Source organism: Cyprinodon tularosa, unplaced genomic scaffold (assembly GCF_016077235.1).
Source record: "Cyprinodon tularosa strain WSP-4 unplaced genomic scaffold, ASM1607723v1 ctg107, whole genome shotgun sequence".
Lineage (NCBI taxonomy): Eukaryota > Metazoa > Chordata > Actinopteri > Cyprinodontiformes > Cyprinodontidae > Cyprinodon > Cyprinodon tularosa.
This window is the reverse complement of record NW_024037860.1, coordinates 3,846,395-3,867,386: the sequence shown is the minus strand read 5'-3', so window position 1 is coordinate 3,867,386 and position 20,992 is coordinate 3,846,395. Positions and strand designations below refer to the sequence as shown.

Below are 20,992 nucleotides of genomic sequence, written 5' to 3'. Positions count from 1 at the left end.
TGAAACCAACACCACTCTGTTTTCCCTCTACATTAGACAGCTTAATTGGTCTGACCCGACCAGAACTCCAGCTTCCACATGTTTGCTGGGACTTCTACACCTTTAAGGAAACTTTTTACGCTTTTCTTCTTGCAGCTCTTTCATAAAGGCTACATTTTTTAAGAGAACCCATTAAGTTTGTCTTTGCAAACGGATCACAGAGATGGCTAAGAAGCATGAAACCAGGATGAGTGACTATGGAGATGAGGTTTTTGTGTTTGTGGAAGAGGTGAAGACTCTACCGAGCTCCTTTTCCGTCAGAGTGCTGCTTCTCTGGAAATTCTCCTCCAGTGCCTTGAGCTGCTCCGTCGTCTTCCCCTTCACCCTCTCCAGCAGAGGGAACTGGTGCGGGACAGCTTTCTTCACAGGACCATCAGGAACTGGAGGGGACGCCTCTGCTTTCACCGACACAGGTGAAGAATCTACACCTCAGAGAAGATGAGCAGAAATAAACAGTAAACAACTAAATCTGCCAGAGGATCCATTTTATCGGGTAACTGGTTTGATGTTCAGAGTTCGGTTTTATAAAATTTACTTTTGAGATTAAGGAGCCTCTGTTCACTGAACCACTTCTTGATCTCTCCCCTGGACAGTTCTGTAGTCTCTATCAGCCTGTAGATCTGTTATAAGAAACATCAGAAAAAAAACAAAAAAAACAGAGAGTTGTGGGTTTTGCAGAAGAAACGGTAAAAAGAAAAACTGTTCTGCACAAAAAGATGTCCTTCCACTCACTTATTCTTACCTCATCTTCCTCTGGGAAAGGACACAGCGTGTAGCTGGACCGCAGCACCGACAGCTGCTCCGCCGTTTTGTTTGAGTCCGTGGTGAAGCTAAGCATTTTGGTCGAAGCCATCTTGGACGTAGCTGACGGCGCAGAGGCCGTCTGAATGATCGAGGGTCGCTTGCACTCTGTGGCGATGACAGGAGTGGCCAGTGGCCGCTTGAGGGATTGCGCCACCTGCAGGAATCAGAGAGGTTACCCTCTTTGATGCTTTTAAGCTTTTCTATCAGGAGCAGCTGGAAGTACAGAAATGAAACTTCCACCTTTGGTTTTATACCTGGTTAGCCACGGTGAGCGCCAGCGGTGCACATGTGACACTGGAGCCGTTGGCCACAGGAGTCAGCACCAGGCTGCTCTGTCCAAGGATCTGACAGGGGAGGGATTGGAGGACGGAGGCAGCCGACGGCAGCGGTTTGGAGGCTGTGGTGCTGGCGGTGTGGTTGATGGAGGAGCTGAGCTGTGGAGTCACTACTGTTAGAGTCTGAGGCGCTGAGGAGATGGTGCCATTAAACATCTTCTTCCTCGCTTCTTCTACCTGTTAGGGGGAAAAAAATAAATGTTTTTATCAAATTGATGTGAACAGGTGCTTAAATTTGACAGAAATAAACTGCTGTTTAGTTAAACAACCCAATGTGAGGCCATTACAGACTAAATACAGCCCACATCTCTACCCATCACAATAAGACCCCAGCAGAGACAGTAAGTCCTGCTGCATGGGAACAGAGAGACATCATCATTAGGAGGGAAGAGATAACCTCTTCAGGAGACCAGCTGATGCCCTGTTTGAGCCGCTGCGTGGTGAACCAGACTTTGATTTGTTCCTCCGGGTGCTTGGAGGCCGCTGTGAGCCAAGATAGCTCTGCCTGCGTTGGGTACGGGAACTTGTTGAAGGAGGAGATGAGCGTCAGGTTGTCATCCAGGGATGGGTTGTATTTGGTTGTGTTCAGGGGCACTGCGATCTTCGGCACCTGAAACAGAACCAGTCAGAATGGAAACTGTAGGACTTAAAAAAAATGTATCCTCAATATTACCAGTTGGAGGCAAAACGGATAAAATACCAACAAATTCAATCTGGTTCCTAGTTTGATGGAGGAGTTAAAAGGTTCACATTGTTCTCAAACCTTCTCAAATTCTGATCTAATAAAAATTAAAATAAAAACATTTCTACAATAAAAGAAATCCACAAGTTAATAGGAACGTGTCTTGCTTCCTAGAGGTTTCAATTAGCCTGGCAAACTGTTTTAAACATCTAATCGCAGCCACTGAGGGGTGACTAGCCACCTAACCCTGATTGTTTACAAATTAAACTGCAACCAGTCATTTCTTGTGATTGAGAGACACAAACCCTCCTCTAAAAGATGCATTTAAACAACTGTTGGAGGGATTTTAGGGGTGAACATCCTCTGGAACTGTCCGTCCAGTCCATAAAACTCAATTCTGACATGTTTAAGGGAAAATCCCCTCTGTACCAGAGCTTTTGTCTGAGGTACATTCCTACCCTGGAAAATTGTTTAAACAGCAGCAGCAAATGAAGAGTTTCACAAAAACCCTGAACCCTATAAATGTTCCTTGTAGTAAAAATCCACCTTGGGGCCAACTGAAAACACCAACTCTATAGTGAACAGAGAAGGAAGCTGTTCGGGTTTGAAGAGCAAAATAAAAGATAATCCAGAGAGAAAACATACAGAAGTTTGCATAGATCTGTAGGAGGGAGGAGGATTCTCCTCAGGTGGGAAAAAAAATAAAACAGCCTGTATGTCGATAACGCCACGATTTACATCAATGCATATTAATTTAGAGACGCATCTCTAAAGACTTGAAGCTGTACTTAAAAGAGATGTCACACTCCGATATTAATATCAGATATCGGTCCAATATTAGACAAAAACTAATAGTGAATTTTATCGACAAGCATCTAAAATCTCATTTATTTTCATGCTGATAGAAACACTCTGCTTCTGGTAAAAGTTCCTGTTACTCATTGGTTCATTCAGTTGTTTTCATACTTTTTTGATCACTTTTGTTCCCTGTTTTAGTGATATTACTTGATCAAGCCTTTTCAATCAGTCTACAGTGTAAAATAAGTAAAAACAGCCAGTATGATTTGTGTTAATATTGTATCAGGTCAATATCAGGATCGTAAATGAAAAAGTATCGGGATACCTCCTCGTAATTATTACAAATACCATCGACGGTGTTAAATGATTAGTTTGTGTTTGTCTAAGATAAAATCCAACAATATCCATGAAGGGATGTTTCCAGAAGTTCTTCCCTCCTCCTGTCCTACCTGGGTATAGTTGATAGGCTGCTGTAGAGAAGGCATGATGTGAGAAAGGCTGTCTGCTTTGAGCAGAGTCGACTCTGGGATGATAACCGTCCCGTTCACGTTGAGCGCAGTTATTGGTTTCTTGGCGAGATCAGAGCTCAGTTTACTCATCTGTGATTCTGTCCGTTTGGTATCTGCAGACAATGTTTTTGGTTTAGCAGTTTTCACTGCGTTGCTTTTGCTGAGTGGGGGGGTGCCCAGTCTGTCCGCTTTGCCATGATGGGAAGCAGACGTGTTGTAAATGGCTGCGTTGTTGCTGCAGCCCTCTATCGTCTGCTCCAGGATTGTCTGGTTGTTCCTTTTGATGCGTTTGAATTTGAAGTTGCTCTCCCCTGGGTGGCAGCTCTCGTTGTGCTCCGTTAGGGTATCGAACTTCTTGGTGTTGAAGTTGCAGACGGCGCACAGGTAAAGCGGGTTGAGGATGACGTTGGGGTGGTTGGAGTCCACGTGTTCTTTGAAGGTGTTGAGATTCTGTGTGGAGAAGGGGCAGTATTTGCACTCATAGCCCCCCTGCTGTCTGCGCTGAGGTTTCTGGGGATCCGGCGGCTCTTTTTGTGGTTTGTCAGGACCTGTAGGAGGATCAGCTGCTTTTCCCGTTACATCAGAGTCTGTTGTCGGCTCTGCTTGGATAGGACGGAACGTGTTCATGGGTGCCTCCTGAACATGGTTTTCAGTTACCTGGTAAAAACAAAGGTAATTAGATATATACATACACTAAATAACCAGATCAAATCAAAGTCCTCCATAAATTGAAGTTATTTTTATAAAAACCAAACAAAAATTCTCCTGCCTCCATATTGTGCGAGTCATCCTCATCATCGTCCAGCTCCACCCGAGTATGCTCTGGTCGGATCATGCAGGGAGTGGAGGCCTTGCGCCGACTTGACATGTTTTCTGGGGATGTGGTTAAAGATGCTTCTGCCTGCGGTGTGAGAGGCTAAAGCACACCCAGACCAGGACTTTCCTACACTGCTCAGTCAGAGACGTCAGCGGAAATGTTTTTACTGTTAGTGGTTAGACCAAACAGGAGAATGAGAGATGGGCTGATAGTGGAGCAGCGTGGGCTGCACCAGTTGGCGGTGTCAGCTCCAACACTGGCAGATCTTCTGGGTCTTCATGACAGGATGATGCCTGGATGAGACAGAGAGAGAGTGGGGGGGAGACTAATTACTGCAAACAATCCAAAAACTACACTTCTTTTATCTCTTTGCATTAAAAAAAAGCTAATTTTTACATGGTGTGAGCAATGAGAGCATTTCAAAGAAAAACTAAGATCAGGGTGTCTTGAATTTTGTCTGGAATAACAAATTAGGGTTTTTACGATCCAAGAGTGCCAAGTGTCGATGGGTTTAAAACATAGCTGACAAACAAGCAGCAGAGCAAACTGACAGTCTACAGGTGGCCTGCTTCAGAAAATCCTTTGGAAATAAATCTTTTGGGTTTTTTTTTGTTCAAACTACTGTGGAGGCAGCAATCTTTTAGAATCACTGCAGCGAACCACTGGGAGATTAGACAAAAGGTACCATGCTGCTTAATAAGCATTTGTTGTTTCATGCTGGCAGATCGGTGCAAAGAAGAAAAAAAAAACCAAAGAAACAAAAATAGAAACCTTTTGACTATATTGTAAGTCGAGACTCCCCAACTTCAGGCAAAGCTGGAGCCAGAGACAATCCTGCCGGTAGAGAGTGAGGAAAAATTAAGTCAGTGAATGTAAAGTGCTAATTAGATGAAAATAATTACACACAAGGCAGGGAGAGGAGAAAGCGGAAAACAAATTGTTTTTTTTAATTATCTGAACTACAACAGATGATGATGATCATTTGCTGCTCATTTTGTTTTCCCTCCAAACCTGCAGATCCCAATGATAACTCAGATTCACAGCAGATACGTGCAGATCTACTCAGCCGACAGGAACCGTTAAGAACAAAAGGAATATCCAGAGTAATGCTGGATACTTATTCAGCTGATTGGTCCACAAAGTGGAAAAAGAATGAAGAAATAAGATTCACTCTTCTCAGAGCCAAGAACAGCTTTATTAGGGAAAACGACATCCCATCAAGAAGGTACATTCAGAAATACCAGAGGAAAGTTTTTTTTTTTGGATGCTAATGAGAAAGCTGCTTATCTGACTGAAAAGGTCTATTGATATTCTAGAGGCCTCTCACACAAGCTTTACTCTCATATCCATGAGTAAAAATCTAATGAATTCATGCAGCTGTGCTCCTCTATCAGTAGTTAATCAGCTGCCATAAAACAGGGCTAAATTAAAATCTCACTTACAGAGCAACACTTTATTGCTAGAGTGATAAACAGAAACAGAGGGAATCCAGCTACCAGGCAGAGGCGACCTGAGGCAGTTTCAGCTCAGATTTCACTTTGGAATCCAGGAATCACAATCATGATCTAAGCGTCTACAGCAGCCTTTACGGCCTGGATGCTGCCGTCCACCCGCTGAGACGTCGTCCCAACGTATCTCAGCTCCCCCAGAGTCCCACAGTGGCGTCGTTAGAGAGCAGCCGCATTGCTGTGGTGTCGCTATGGCAACAGTGGACGTAAAGTGGCGCAGGCAGCGTCCAACTGCAGTCAGAGCTGTTTGAAAAGAGTTCAAATAAACTAGATCTGTCATTATTAAAGGATGAAGGCTTATAGATGGAAGTCTGAAGTGTAAAGTTAGCATCAAGTAGAAAACTTGGATTTCCAGGTTCATCGAGATCAGAATCATCTGTAAAAAAAGGCTAACTATACAACGTATACGGGAAACGATAGAGTAAGATCAGGCGGTGAAAACTTGAAAATGTCAAAGCATACGTGCAGCTTTTACATTTTTTATTGGCCTATTTTATCTTCAGCTAGAAAGTTTGCAGCCTGAATATTTTTATAAACACGCAACAGTAATTGTTTGGGGCTGCTTTGCTGCATTATGATCTTAATGACTTCCTATTATAGATGGAACCAGGAATATCGCTTCCTTAAGGAAATCCTGAAGGAGAATGTCCAGCTATCAATCTTAAAGCTTTATTTTAAAGGCACTTCATTCATGCAGCAGGTCGGTATTTCAAAGCACAACTCAATCTCTGATGTGCTCCAAAAACCAAAATAAAGGACTAAGTTCAGTAGCCTAATCAAAGTCTAATTTAGATTTAGTATAAAAAAAAACCTGGAGGTAAAATTTTTAAACTGTGCTAAAAACATCTTTCTGCAGTTTAGATGAAGACTCTATGGGCCTTGTTTATGTGGATCATCCTGGTAAAGCAGTTACTTTTCACACCAGGTCAGGTAAACTAGGACAGATTCTTTCCCCTTTAAAGTTAAATCCTCATATGAAACGTGTACATTGTTTTTATTCACAGAGGGATCAGTAATAGTGAGAAAACTGACACTTTCATTCTGCCCAGTTCTCCTTTATACTGAGATCTTGAGGCTGGGTCAAACAAGGTAATTCATTTGAAAGGGCTCCTCTCAGTGTTATATTACATATAGACTATGCCTCACCAACTGAAAGCAGAGTGTTTGTCCCCTTTCATTCACAGAAAACACCTTATATAACTTTGTTCCATTGACCAACTGCAACATCATGCAGCCGTCATCTCACTAAAGAGCCACCAATATATAGCCTTACTTGGTCTGTACTCCTGCTCTTACGTCACATTCTCTCTTCCTACTTAAGGTACGCGGAGACCTGGCAGGTAAGTGCAGAGAAGCCACGGTTAAAACAGACAATCTGTAAAATAGAAGTCCGATTCATTTCTTCCAAAATCCAGCTAACATCCGATGAGGAGGAACGGAGGGATGCATCTGTCAGCTGCGACCCGAGTGCCACTTGATGTGACCTCCTGAACTTCAGCTGCCAAACTGCTGACACAGCAGGAGCCCTCCTCCAAAGTGATGATGGGGAAAATAAAATTTTGGCGGAAAGCCGCTGCCTGGTAGCTGCAGCTTTATCTCCTGCAGCGGATCTAAACAAGCTGAGAGGGAAGATGAGCAAGCCTCTTTACGCAACATCTTTTAGTCACAGAAACTTGTATGAGAACAGTGTCGTCAGCAGGATGCACAGAAGAGCTGCTAAAAATGTTGCAGGGAACATCAGCCGGCGGTTTACATAATGAAGAAGGCTACTACTGAGTCATGCAAAAAAATAGAAATGTGTTCAAAACATGTCACATTTTGAAGCAGAAGTTAGAAAGACATACGTGATCTTAAACTATATAAATAAAAACAACTCAGCTGGTTTGAACAGTGGCAGTCGAACATGTGTGCCTACATCTCAAACAGAGAGAAAAAGCCTGAGCAAATAGACGGACCCTGGAGGTAGACCAACAGCCTCTTCTTCTCTCTACATTTTAACTGGAGGAGGGGCGGCTCTCCTGCTGCTTCACTGAACGCCATTACACAGAATCCATGTGTGATTAATCATGCCATACCTGCAGCCTTTGCCTAAATTAATCATCTTCTGTTTAAAACACTTAAAATAATCCAACACTCTTTCACTTCGTTTTTGAAAGAGGAATATTTTTCAGCATCTAGTGGTGAGAAACATCTCATATCAGCAGTGCCAGTCTTTTCTCTGGAGCTAAAATGTTTATTAACTCTGGTCCTTATGCTAAAACCTAAGATCTGTTGATGAGTTGGGTCAGACGTTCAGTTTCCCACCTGTTCTGTTGGTGTGTCTGACCCAGTCAGCCGCTGTGTGCAGAGAGAGCTCAGTGCCAGAGAAACAAACTCCCCACTGTCTGGATGCTCATTAAACTTGCATGAATACTGAGCCTGGCTGCCTCTAGCCGGGCCGTCCTGTTGTTTGGCATCATGTTCTAGAGCAGCCTTCTACCTGAAAAATGTTAAGGAAGGCAAATACGTTTATAGGGACGGGCAGTATTAACGTTCCACAGCAGCAACCCAAACGCTGCAGTCAAACGCTGCTCTGATAAATTAAAACAGAGACGTGAAATGTGCGCCTGAAAATTAACGGCTATAGGAGGGATGTGGGTCCAAACAGCAAGAGGCAAATGACACAGAACAGATGAGTCACAGCAGTCAGGCCCTATTTCTGTACTACACTAAGGTTATCTCACACTGAGGATGCTGCTCACTCTGCAAACATTAAAGTTTAGGGGCTGTTTAGCTTAAAGCACCATCACAAAAACACTCATTAGGGCTTCTCCATGTATAAATAACATATGTAAACAGCTAGAACTGTAATTTGTTTGTTTATTCCTGATGGAGCATGTGTTATCTGTGAAATATGGGGACATGGGTGTAACCGTTTTAGATGAGAAACTGACATCCTCCCAACATTGTTTAGTGTGGTCCAGAGGCTGATGAGGTGTTTCTGGATCAGAGGAGATACACATCACCTCCAGCAGGTTCTGAAACCAAAGTCTCCTTCTCATGCGAAACACTTGGGAAAAAAATCTAAAGGAGGGAAGCTTCCTGATCCCTGCCCTGAATCACCTGAAACTTTAAGATGCAGCAGAAGTTTTCCTCCTGGAGGACTGGGCTCCTCGTTCCATTTCTAAGATGCACCCAGAAAGATTATTTTCTTTCCCTGCCACTCATGATCTTGTACCTCTGGTGGCGATCCACATCTTATGACCAAAGGTAAGAAAAGGAACAAACTCCATCCCATCATCAAGCTAAACAGGACACTTCAGCTCCTGGGCTTGATGCACAGACTGAACATTAAACCCATACTAAAGGATGAGGTCTGTGCGATTTTCCCCAAAATGTGTTTGTTTTTGTTTTTTTTCCCCCAATCAACCAAAATTTAAATATAGCTATTTCCTTTATCCTCTACATTAACCACAGGCATACAAACGTTTAGCTGAAGTGTTTGATGGTTGCTTTCATGGCCTTGAAAGCACTCTTCTCAAGAGCCCATTGTTTATGTTGAGAATTTTATTGCTGTGTAAAAAAGTGCTTACTTCTAGCTTTCATAGATCTGTGGGCCACCTGCATATTTCAGGGTTCTCACCGGCACATGCAACTTGCCGTTACACTGTGAGTAGTTAAAGTAATCCTTAAATAATGACGTTACGCTTTTTAACAAGCTGCGTAACGGCTGAAGGAATTTTTTTTCCTCCAAAATTATTTTCATGCTCATTTCCCACGTCTTTGTGAGCACCTCCACTGCTGGAGGAGCTTGACTCAGTGCTCAGACATGTGCGCTTCCCCCACCATTACAAAAAGGGAAATCCACCAACATATCCCCATATATCCAGATCACATTTTAATCCGTTTCTGTCACTACCTGGCCGCTCATTCACTTTCACCTAACCGTTATATAAAATGTAGAGGTGTTCCAATACGATAATGTTGGATATCGGTCCTAAAATCTAATATAGAGTTATACCCGCCTGCATCTAAAATCCCAGATAATTTCACACTGAAACAAATAAACTTTAAATAGAAGCAAATGAATGAAATTAAGCAAATTGGCTGCAAATGAAATCAGCCAATAAACACTGTTAGTCAGCTTCTTTACCATGAGGCAGCTGTTCTCATATTGTTGTTGATTATTTTTCTCTCTTTTAGAAATATCTTTTGAACAAGCCTTTTCTAACAATCTACAGTACAAAATAAAATAAAAGCATGCTGATATCGTATCGAGTCAATATCGATATCCTAAAAAGAAAAGTTGTGTCGGGACATACCTAATAAAAAGCCAAATTTAACAGAAGCTGGATAAAAGTACAAGCTTCATTCACCAATTCACATTCAAACTAGGCTCAAACCAGCTGAGAAAAAAAAAAAAAAGTAAAACATTACTGTATTTTTCGGACTATAAGCCGCAACTCTTTCCCCATTTTTCGACCTTGTGGCTTATATAACAATGCGGCTTATCTATGGACTTTTATAGCTAACGGCCAATAGGGTAATACCTAAATCTATGGATTTTACCATCCACCATGTTGACGTCACATTTGCATTTGCCACAAATACGGTAGCCGTGCGTGGGGGAATGCGGAGGTCCTCCGGAGACTTCTACCACGAGTGGTACGAGACAGAACGACAGGGAGAAAGATGGACATTAAACATAAAAAAAACCTGCGGCTTATAGTCCGGTGCGGCTAATAGTCAGAAAATTACAGTAGGTACAAAATATGTATTAAGCACTTTAAGGTTATTGTGTCTGGGTAACCATGAACTGCCAATGTTAAAGCTCTCATGTGCTTAACAGCCTTATAATTCAGATAAACTAAATATCAGTTTCACTGCTTTATATTTCTGATTGCATTTATTTTAACTAATAAAACAAAGCAAGTTTTTTTTTACTTTACCATCATTGCATATGTGACAATTACCAGGAAATATAGAGAAGATCGCATCCAGCTAGAAGTAATGATAGTGTAGTCAATTATCATTGGAGCAGTGCATGAAATCTTTTATATCAAAACTGAACTGCATAAATAAAAGGAAAGCTTGATTTAAAAAAAATCTTAGATCAATTTCTGAAATCAAACGATTAGTAGAATTAGAACTAAATAGTATTGGTTTTCTAATAAAATGTTGCTAAAATATTGTCCATCTAGTGAACAGGCAGAACTGCTAAACTCCTTTGAGAGAAAAAGTCCAGCCTCTATTCAGGCTGTGTTTTGGGAATACTTCCAAATGATGATGTTTAGGTAGAGAGCTGACAGAAAGGTCAGATGTAGCAGAAACAAACACAAAGGCATGTAAGTGACAGCCTCTCCGGCTCCAGACTGGAGGCAGAGCTTAAGAGTACAAACCAGCAGGTCACACTGAAGCGCCAACATAACAGGCACAGGGCGAGACAGCAGCCACAATCCTAGGATCACTCTTCTGTCACTTCAAACAAAAATACTGCAACTTGATCAAATATGATGCATCAGAAGCTGTTTTTTTACTCCAATCATTGGGTTGAACCTCCCTGCTCTGTGGGGCGTGTTCCATCGTCTCTTGTCATGTTCTGAGAGTGTTTTCCCTCATGATCCACAAGTGAGACACTGCAGCGAGGAAGGACAATGCGTGTGTGTTGCAGGACTTGTGTGGGAGGGGAGAAGCTCCGGCACAAACGCAACGTGTCCCAGAAGGAGGGAGACGGAGGCTGAATTTTGGACTGTCGCAGAATTAATTTAAATCTCATCACGCCGCTCCTCTGGAGCAAAGCGAAGTGCTGCACTGTGTTTGAGTGCTCGCTATGTTCTGCATAGCAACAGAGCAGAGCTACTTTTTCTGGCCTGTTATGAAGACTACTGTAAATGTAGCTCCATGACAGAAATGAAAAATTTTTCCCTCTCACAATCAGGTCTGTAGCATGCCTCTGTTGCCAATTTTACTCAATTAAAATCTGAGATAAAACACCAGAAGACAGGAAAAACAAAAACGATCATACTGTAACTAAAGGTCTTGTTTTGTGGTTTAGAAATAAACCCGAACTCTACAGTGGTCTTACATGAGATGCCAATATATATATATATATATATATATATATATATATATATATATATATTTTTTTTTTTTTATTTTTTTTTTTTTTTTTCTCAAATTAGACCGATCTTCCTCTAAGTAAACCTGATGCTTGGTATTCATGAATTGTTTGACACACATCTCCCAAATCCTGCTGCAGACCAAATGCCCACAACAATGTTTTTTCCAGCTTGGCAACACACTCCGCCTCACAGCAAACACTGTTTGCGCTGATCTTCCTTTGAAGCCCATTAAATGTGTTTGATGAGGAAAAAGTCTAAACCACAGATCACCAATCTGCAAACAGAGGCTCTGCAGCGTCTCGGTGAATCAGACCAGAGGACAGCAGAGTGTTTCAGCTGTTAGACAGGAGACTCCATGATATTAAGTTCTGTTTCTTTAAAAAAAAACCAACCTATATTCAGTGTAGTAAACAGGCTCATCTCTGTTCAGTCCATGGAAACAGACTTCCTCTCCTCCCCTCAGTACCTGCCTCCTTACAGAACGCACAGCTTCTCTGGGACGCATATACAGGGCAGGCTATAAAAATATCCGAGAAATGATGGTTGGGTTACTATGGCAACGCTGTAACCAACAGAGAGCGTGGTGTGTGAGTGTACGCTTCCATCCTAGTGGAGAAACCCCACAGAGGTCAGAAACCGTCACGGCAGCTGCCATGTTGGAAATCCAGTTCACAGCGTCCTCTGAAACAGTCCGACAACTTCATTCAATTCAGTCCAAGTAACTTGATCAGAAGTGAGTCCAACACATCCCATAATACATCAGCCTAAACTGATAACTGAGGGCAGATTTGTGATTTTTTTTTTTTTTTTACAGTATTTTGCTAAAGTATTAATATCCAAGGTAAGACATAAAGGCAAAGTGAACGGAAAATCATCCATAACCGACTTAGAAGTGTAATTCATTTGTATTCAGCCCCACCGAATCAATCCTTTCCAGAATGTTTCTCACCAAAATAAGCTGCAGTTTAACTCTACCAGCATGCACGTATTAAGTGATAATATTCTGACAATATTCTTCATAAAGATCACTTAAGTTCCCCCAGATTAGATGACTGATGGCAACATTCAAGTCTGACTGTACTTTCTGAATTATATTCAGATCTGTACTTTGACTAGGCCATTCCAGCAAAGGGAGATAGAAGCTATGTACTGGGGCCCGTTTCATGAAGCAGGTTTACTGAAAACTTTAAGTTGACTAAACCTGAAAACAGGGAAATTGACTTTTCCGGTTCACAGAGTGTGTATATCTATTAGGGACGGAAAGGTTTATGAAAACCGTCCGAAGATGAAGCGAAGCCGCATAGCTGGGTGTAGCAGAAAAAAATCAGTTGTTGTGGAGAATTGTGTGGGTATGGCGAGTGAGAAAGAACAGGAGTTGGAAGACGCGCCAGCAGCACTTTATAGGTCTGCTGTATGGGACCGCTTTGCATTTAGAGTGACCTACGATGACAACAGTGTGCAAGCATTGTGTTGTTTATGCTAACAGCAACACGACCAACATGTCAGTGTAGAGATTTTCCTAACAATCAACATATACCGACCGAAAACAATGACCACGAAACCTTGAACCGAACCAAACCGTGGATTTTGTGAACCGTTCCACCCCTAATATCTCTCTCTCTCTCTCTCTCTCTTTGAAAAGGATCTCATTATATTTTATGTAGTTATATTTACAGTACATGTAACACTATTGAAATTATTTTCAGATTACACATATTTAGATTCATTAATTCTGTGGAGGAAAAGGCATCACTTCAGGGTTAGGATAAGGATTCACTTAATGATAACATCCTAATGAGCCTACTGGCACAATTTGTGAAACCTGCTTTGTGAAACAGACTCCTGGTTTAGATAAATCCCACTCAAGCCTTTTGTTGGCTCCATCCGGCTCCTTTACATTAACGCCTTATCACAGCTGAGCCAAAAATCATCAAAACTTTTTTTTTTTTTTTTATTGCTGACCAGAAATTTACATTTTCAATCATATTCATTGCATTTCATCTTTTGCAATAACCCCATATCTATGAGGTTGGAGGAACATTCTTGCCAGAATCTGAATCTGGCAAGAATCTGCACATTCTCATCTTTTCCAAAACATTAACACTGACTCCAGTACAGATGAGATGTTGGTAAAATTGAACGATTATATGAAACTTAACTCTTAAGGAAGAATTGTGCCGAAGATTTAGGATTAGTTTTGAGATTAGTTTCCCTGTTTCTGCAGGAGAAAAGAAGCCCCACAGCTTCCATCAAAGTGAAACTGGAGATGCGAATACATCAACTCCTTCATTTCTTTTACCCACATAAACTGGATTGCATGTTTAGAAACTTTTCTTTAGCGTTACTTAATGTTGGTTTCACATAAAAACATCAATAAAACAAAGTTTGTGTTTGTAGCGCTACAAAGGGTGAAACGGTTTAAAGCAGGGCTGAACGATTTAGCCAAAAATTCTAATTGTGATCAATTTTAACCAATATTGGGAATTTATTGCGATTCACCTATACACTGAGCAGAAATATGTAGAAGTTTCAGTTTTTTCACAACCTTGTTGCAGGACTTTACAGTAAACTTTGTGTGAAAAGTTCCCGTCTCTTACTGTTACTGTCTCTTTCCTTCTGGGTTGTGGCAAAAAAAAGATTTATGTATATTATTGCCACCTAAAAAGCTTGAGGGAGAAATTTACCTACATTTAACAATCTTACCGTTGTTAAATGTAAGGTGACTAAAATTGAGCAGCTCTCTGACTTGAATAATTGCTAAATTGCAGTTATATTGCAAATGCAATTAATTACCCAGCCCTAATTCAAAGCCTAATACCCTTTTTCCAAGGTGTGATACATGATCACAACTCCTTTTAAAAACAACGCTTTTCTTCGTGGTCTTCTTCTATTTGGATTTTCCCATTGGGATCAGCTTGTCATGTATGCTTCCCTGCAGTAAATTACCCTAATGTCGAAGGTTAACATCTAAGCGGGGTTCTGTACAAGTCTTTAAAGACAGTAAAGGTTGGTTGCCTTGACAAAGTTCTGCTCATACAAATAGAAAAATACTGGATGAAAGCTTTGTTGAAACTTTTTTTTTTTTTCTTAAATGGGGCCAATGTAATGACCCCCCAACTGAAAAGGTTGTGCACTCTCATTTCCACCTCCTGTTGTTCAGTCGGGGCCACTCCTCCATAAGCTTCACATTCTTCTTTCTCTTTCTTCCAAGCCTTTGTTCAAAACCGGCCAGCCACAGAAATACTGTTATTCTCATCTGACTGTCCCAAACCAAGAATCTTTGCACTACATGAACTAAACAAAAATGCTCTGCAGATGTGTTTCCCCCCTTAACAAAATATGACTCTTTTCTCTTAAGGTCTCAGAACCACCAGACTGTAGACATCAAAGTATTTTGTAAAACTTCCCCTGGGCATTTCAGTCTGATCATAGGAAATGCAATCTCTTTGCATTGCAATAACATGAGATCCTATGCGTTTCCAGGTTAGCCCGTTTTCCATAAACCTCACCCAGCAGTCAGCGCTCCTGTGGGTCTGAATTTCCCCCCTGTCAATCTTTGCCTTAGCTGTGGTGGGTGGGGTTGCTGAGCTGTTCCTAGCCGTTTCTTTCTGGTTTCAAATAAACAAAAGAACTGCAGCTAAGCTCTTCCAGTGGCTGACAGAGTACAGTGTGTTTTGGGAAGTTCCCCTGCTTGCAGCCTCTGCTTTCACCTCACAAACTTAAGCTTCACAGTATTCAGGGGGGTATGCCACACATTTATCCATCTAAAAACTATTCACCCCAGAAAGTCACAACCACAATCCTCAGAGTAATTTATTGTGACAAAACGGATGCAGGAGAACTGGAGAATTACATTGTAAAGTAAAAATCTTTTAGATTTGTTAATTTAGGTCCTCCATGAGACTTAATCCACAACAACATTTTATTGCAGTTACAGCTTGGAATTTAAAATGATCCCCATCAGTTACAAAACAGTCCAGAAAAGCTTAATGGAAGCTGCAAAATTTTAAAATACTCCCTCAAATTCACAAAAATTATTTTATGCTCACCTCAGGGGATTTAGGCGTTTGCGAAAAATTAAAGTTTAATGCACAAAACCAGAGATGGAAATGCTTTTTTTTTTTCAAAATTAGCTCTGACGTAGCAAACTTCTTCCTCACATGACCGATCAATCGTTTCTGCTGTCAGCATCTTCCCAGATGTTCCTATTATTATTTTTAACGTTTGCTAAAACCCTGCATTTTAATTGGACGGAAAAACACTGACTGCTGTCTTTAACACAGATGGTCATCGTATTTCATCATCACAGCAGGAACAATCTGTTGGTATTGCTTCCACTGGCACACGTTTTTATGCAGATGATATCCAGATTTATCCACCATTAAAGCTGCAGTCTGTAACATTGAGAAGAGAGCAGACTTCGACTGAAAATTTGAAGAAAAACAGGTTTCACTCCACTCCCCCACCCTCTCTGCTTCACTCATGCCCCACGTCCAAGCTCCACCCCTCTCACAGCATCTGCGCGGCTATCGCATGCGACCAGAAGCGTCAAGCAGCGTACGCGGCATGGAGTGTGAACCGGTAAGAGCGATAACACTCACCTCCAAGCAGCTAGATATAAGATGTTGGTTATACCAAAGTTTGCCGTGTAAGCAGTTGTCGGCAGGGGCAGTAAGGGCAGTTTCTCTTTCGCTGGTGGCTGTCGCTCCGCCATGGCTTCCAACCGCGTCCTCCTGACTGCGGCAGCCGCACGGATGCGGCAGGTTAAGTGGTGAGGGGGGCGCTTTTCAGCGTGTGTGAGCTGTGATTGACACTCCATCAGACGCTCCTCTGGCTGTGATTGGTTGTTTTGACTCGTCCCGAATTATTCTTTCCAGATTGAAATACAGGCAGTATGCGGGACCAATTGAAGCAGTTTTTTTCACAGGTTACATATCACATGTACTGCTGTCTGGGCATAGGGACAGTTTTAGCCAATATGACAAAAAAGTGATTTTTAAAAACTTACAGACTTCAGCTTTAAAAAGTGGTTGAGGCAAATTATTAAAAAATCTTACAGAATGCTAAATGTGGATGATCTGATAAAATGAAGTCTAATATTAGGGTTGTCAAAAGTATCAATACTGAAATGTTGTATCCGGATACAATACTCATTTTTAAAAGTATCGAGTACCAGTGGCACCTAAACAGTCATTCATCAAAAGTGCAGAATAGAGGAAAATGCACTTTCAGAACACTGTGTGATTAAATAATTCTGTGCACTTTTCAGTTTCAGACTTTTTTTGTAACAGGTGCAGCTGCTGAGGATTATTTTTGTTTCTTTACCGGTTTGGCTAGTGTCATTGTTATGTGTGCAAAGCATAGCCAAGGAAGGAACACTTAATTTTAATTTTGTAAGTTTTTTATCAAGCTTGCTAAATACGGTGCACAGCAAACAACCTAAAAATATTGTTCTTATTGTTTATTGTATTTATTTATTTATTGTATTTTAATTCTTAATCAAAATATTTCTGTTGAAATTTAGAAATTTTATCCTTGTGGTATCGAAAATGGTATCGAGTATCGAATATTTTCCTTAGTATCGGTATCGAGTTGAAAAATTTGGTATCGTGACAACCCTATCTAATATAAAATGAAGGGCTCAACTAATGACCTAAGGAGAGATGGAGCCTTCAGGTCAATTTATGCTTGTGACGCATAGCCTCTGCAACCATTAAATCTGTCTCTGTGCATGACCATGTCCCCCGTGCAGAGGTTCTGCAACCGTCGGCGCGCACCTCAAAAAAGTCCTGACTACACGTCGGACTGTCGCAAACCCGCGCCTACAAAAAGCTGTGATTGGTCCTTGGTATGCCTTTCCGGCTGTCTGTGTGGTCGTCCTTCTGGAACAATGGACAACTACGACAAAAGGTTAATCAAGGAGGTTTGGAAGTACAACCACATGTATGATGCCTCAGACAAATTATAAAAATAAATATATCCTCTTTGATGTCTTGCAACTATGGATCCATCTCTGTGACCATGATATCTTGCAGACGCACTATTGTTGTTTTGGTAGATTAACACTCTCGCCGGCACCTCCAAAGTTCTAATGACCATCCGTCGAAGTTATCGCAGGTTCTTGAATAGGGCTCCTCCTTGTGCTTTGGCGGGAAACTGCTGTGCGTCCCTAGAAACCCCAGACAGACGGTGCAGAAGCATACCAGCAAAACTGGTTCGCGACCAGACCCAAGCGACATTTGATGTGTGTGGCGGCAGAAGTATAATCTGACCTTTAGCCTTTTGTTCCAATTTTTTTCTCCTGTACAGCTCTTCGGTCATCTTCTGATATGATCAGTGCTCTATGTTTTATAATTGAGATCATGTGAACAGTTGAGGGCATCTTTGCTTGCATTACGGTTATTATTATTAATATAGGGACATTCCAACATATATAAGCTTAGCACCAACCAAACTCTGGCCTTGTTTGTACGTTTAGGCTTTGTTGTCTTGCAGGACTGTGAACCACCACCCCAGTCTTAAAATCTACAGCTTCCAAAAAAGGCTCCCCTTACAAATTTTACAAACTTTAGCCTCACTTTTGTCACCTTTTACAGAAAGCATTTTATACCATGGTTGAAGCACCATGTTTAAATGAAGTCGGAGTGGCCTATTAGTTTTTTGTCACACTGTTTTGTATGCAAACCAAAAAGGTGCATTTTGGTCTCATAACCTTTATCGATGAGTGGACTTATCCTTTAACAATTGGGTTACCGTACTACTTAAGATAATTTGTAGCTTTTTTTAATTGTTAGTTTTTCGAATCAAATTAAAGGTAGGTTGAGTAAAAATATGACAAATATTTAAATATTTGCATCACTTTCTTTCCACTTCTCAGTCATGAACTGTGTGTTGCGTCATCAAATAAATAGCAAAGAAAACAAATCAAAGTGACCAACTGTAGAAAGTAAACCCTAAGCTTTAGTGATGTCATGTATACGCCAAATGAGGATGAGTGAATGCATTTCTCTGCTGGCTCAGTGCAGAGGTTGCAAAGGCGCTAGCAGAACTTCAACACTGCAGTGAACATGATGAAAAAAAGGCTGATGGTTCATGTAGAGTGGGACGTTTAAAGCATGCTTACACATGCAGAAGCCAATCACTGTGAAACCCTCCTTTACACACTTATATCCCAACTCAACATTGAAATTGTTAGGATTTTAAAGATGTTTAACGATCAACAACCTGGGTTATAACAAGCAATTTCATAGAGTCTCTGTACTCAGTCGTCTCTCCTTCATGCATTCCTACTCTGGTGTCCTTCTTTGTCCCTCTCTGGCTCACTTAGTGTCGCCCTCAGCTCAGTTTGAGTTTTTTTAACACGTTAGGCAGCAGAGAAGCAGGGCAACTTTTATGATGCGTCTTGAGCCATACGAGAGGGAAGAGCTGGTGCCTCTAGTTAGATTAGGACTATGTTCATGGACACATAACTGGCTGTGACCTTTTAAATGTGTTACCTGGAATTGTTCTGATGGAATAATACCAGGAATCCAACTTTTCAACCAGCATATCAAAGCCATTTACACTGAAAACTGACACCAACATGAAGAGCTGCTTATTAAAGGCTAAAGGGGGATTTAAAGTGTAACTTACTTTTAATCACCTTTATGAAGAGCAATTTCATTGTCTTATTCCCGTTTATCTAACTCTCAAACATCCCACCTCCTCCACCATTTGACCCACTCTGATTACTCCCAGCTCCACCTACAGGTGATGAGCTCATTTCTGTGGTTGCCTTAGTCACCTAACATGTCTGAGGAGCTGGCAGAGAGGAAGGACCTGAACCAAAAACACAGGAACAGAGCTCTGCGTTAGATGGTAGTGATTTCATCAGGAGGTCTGGCTGAGCACGACAGCCTGTGATGACAACAGCCTCCATCCTCCAAACCCAGAATGACTCACTCCAGCGCTCCACGGAGAGAAGGGGCGGCCATTATACAGCTCAGGATGAGAAGTGGAAATCTAATGTGTGGATGGATGGATGACAATGGATGGTGCTAATCGCTATGCAAAACAAGAAAATACGCCGAACACCCACCATTAGTTAGACAGCAGATTATACAAGCAAACAATATTTCAAATTTCTATTTTTCAAACCGGAAAAGATTAGACCTATTATACTTTCCGTCATTATCAAAATATAGAAAGCAGGTTCATAGTGGTTATAACTATCAATGCAGGATGATTTATACTCAGAAACCAGGTCGTCTGCGTTGGTGTCCCAGTCAACGCAGTTATGCCCCCGCCCCTTCCGCAGACACTCAGCTGCACCTCTCCAAAATTTTAGGTGACCGTAGACAGTGCAGCAGACTGGAGGCCTCTGATTGGTCAAATCTACATCTGCTGTACACTATCTTTATTTCCTGTTTGATACCTTACCGGCTTGTTTTGTTTGTATGACGCCATTGTGGAAAACAACTTGTGGACCGGCTAGAAGAGGGAGGAGCGCAAGAACGCTGGGACCCTTTTCCACCTGGATCCCTGCTCTTTTTCGCCGCTGCCAACCCCCCACACCCCCCCTTCCTCACTGCCTCGGCCGTATATAGACCCACAGCTAGTTGGTGATGGTCTCTCTTGCGTTGTGGCGTGGAATAACATAGCGCACACTACACTTCAATATTGGGCAAAAACATCGGCGACAAGCTCACTGTGACACACTGCAGCGGGAGTATAACCAGCCCTTTAGAGTTGGATATACTAACAGTATAAAGTTAAACACACAACTCTGTAACCCAAACTACAATCCAGAAATCGCTCAATTAGAACCAATCTGATAACTTGAAATAGGAATATATTGTCAGGGTCGATGTTAACTATCGCCCGATCACCCGGGGCAAGTCGTTTTTATTGTCGGTAGAGTACAAATTTCATTGCATTTGCCCGCTGGGCAAGTGTAATGATTGCAAAAAAAAATTATTTATCTCTCAAAATTACTTTAAAATCACCGCCATTCACTGAAAACGACCCACAAGCGTTGTCTGCGCCATCTTTGTTGTTTTGTACACATTCTCACGTGATTTGAAAAAGATGCGTGATTTTCTGCTAGATGGCGTGATTTTTCTCTCCTTGGGGAGAGAATTCTACAGAGCAGCAGCTGGATGATGAATTGAATCTATACTATAATACACGCTAGATTAAAAATGATCAGTCAGGGATTAGGAAAATAATAATAATAACTATGTGCACAGTGTAAATATTTCTATCATATGGCAGTCTTCTGTACAGTGATACAGGTCATACATTAAAAAATTGTCATTAAATTCTTCTCTTAGACATTGGAGTGGTGCATTTAAATGTTATAGAGCTAAACATGTTAAATTGGTGAGTAGTAGTGTAAGTTTTTAAACTGTCATGTTTTTT

At 41.4% G+C, this 20,992-nt stretch overlaps 1 protein-coding gene across 5 annotated transcripts in view; it reads right to left on the bottom strand.

Moving 5' to 3' along the window:
• Nucleotides 1-20,992, bottom strand: part of zhx2a (zinc fingers and homeoboxes 2a) — a 38,105-nt gene that overhangs the window by 6,452 nt on the left and 10,661 nt on the right. For 3 of the 5 annotated variants that reach the window (XM_038289518.1, XM_038289509.1, XM_038289492.1), the window contains exons 2-8: nt 3,937-4,277; nt 3,108-3,824; nt 1,576-1,788; nt 1,098-1,355; nt 782-997; nt 575-659; nt 282-467 (exon numbers count right to left, since the gene is read on the bottom strand). In XM_038289518.1, the coding sequence (XP_038145446.1) occupies nt 282-467; nt 575-659; nt 782-997; nt 1,098-1,355; nt 1,576-1,788; nt 3,108-3,824; nt 3,937-4,035 (1,774 nt within the window). In that variant the 5' untranslated portion in view covers nt 4,036-4,277. Of the gene's footprint in view, nt 1-281; nt 468-574; nt 660-781; nt 998-1,097; nt 1,356-1,575; nt 1,789-3,107; nt 3,825-3,936; nt 4,278-4,755; nt 4,819-20,992 lie in introns of all 5 variants that reach the window. The other 2 variants (XM_038289500.1, XM_038289526.1) reach the window with 2 other exon arrangements.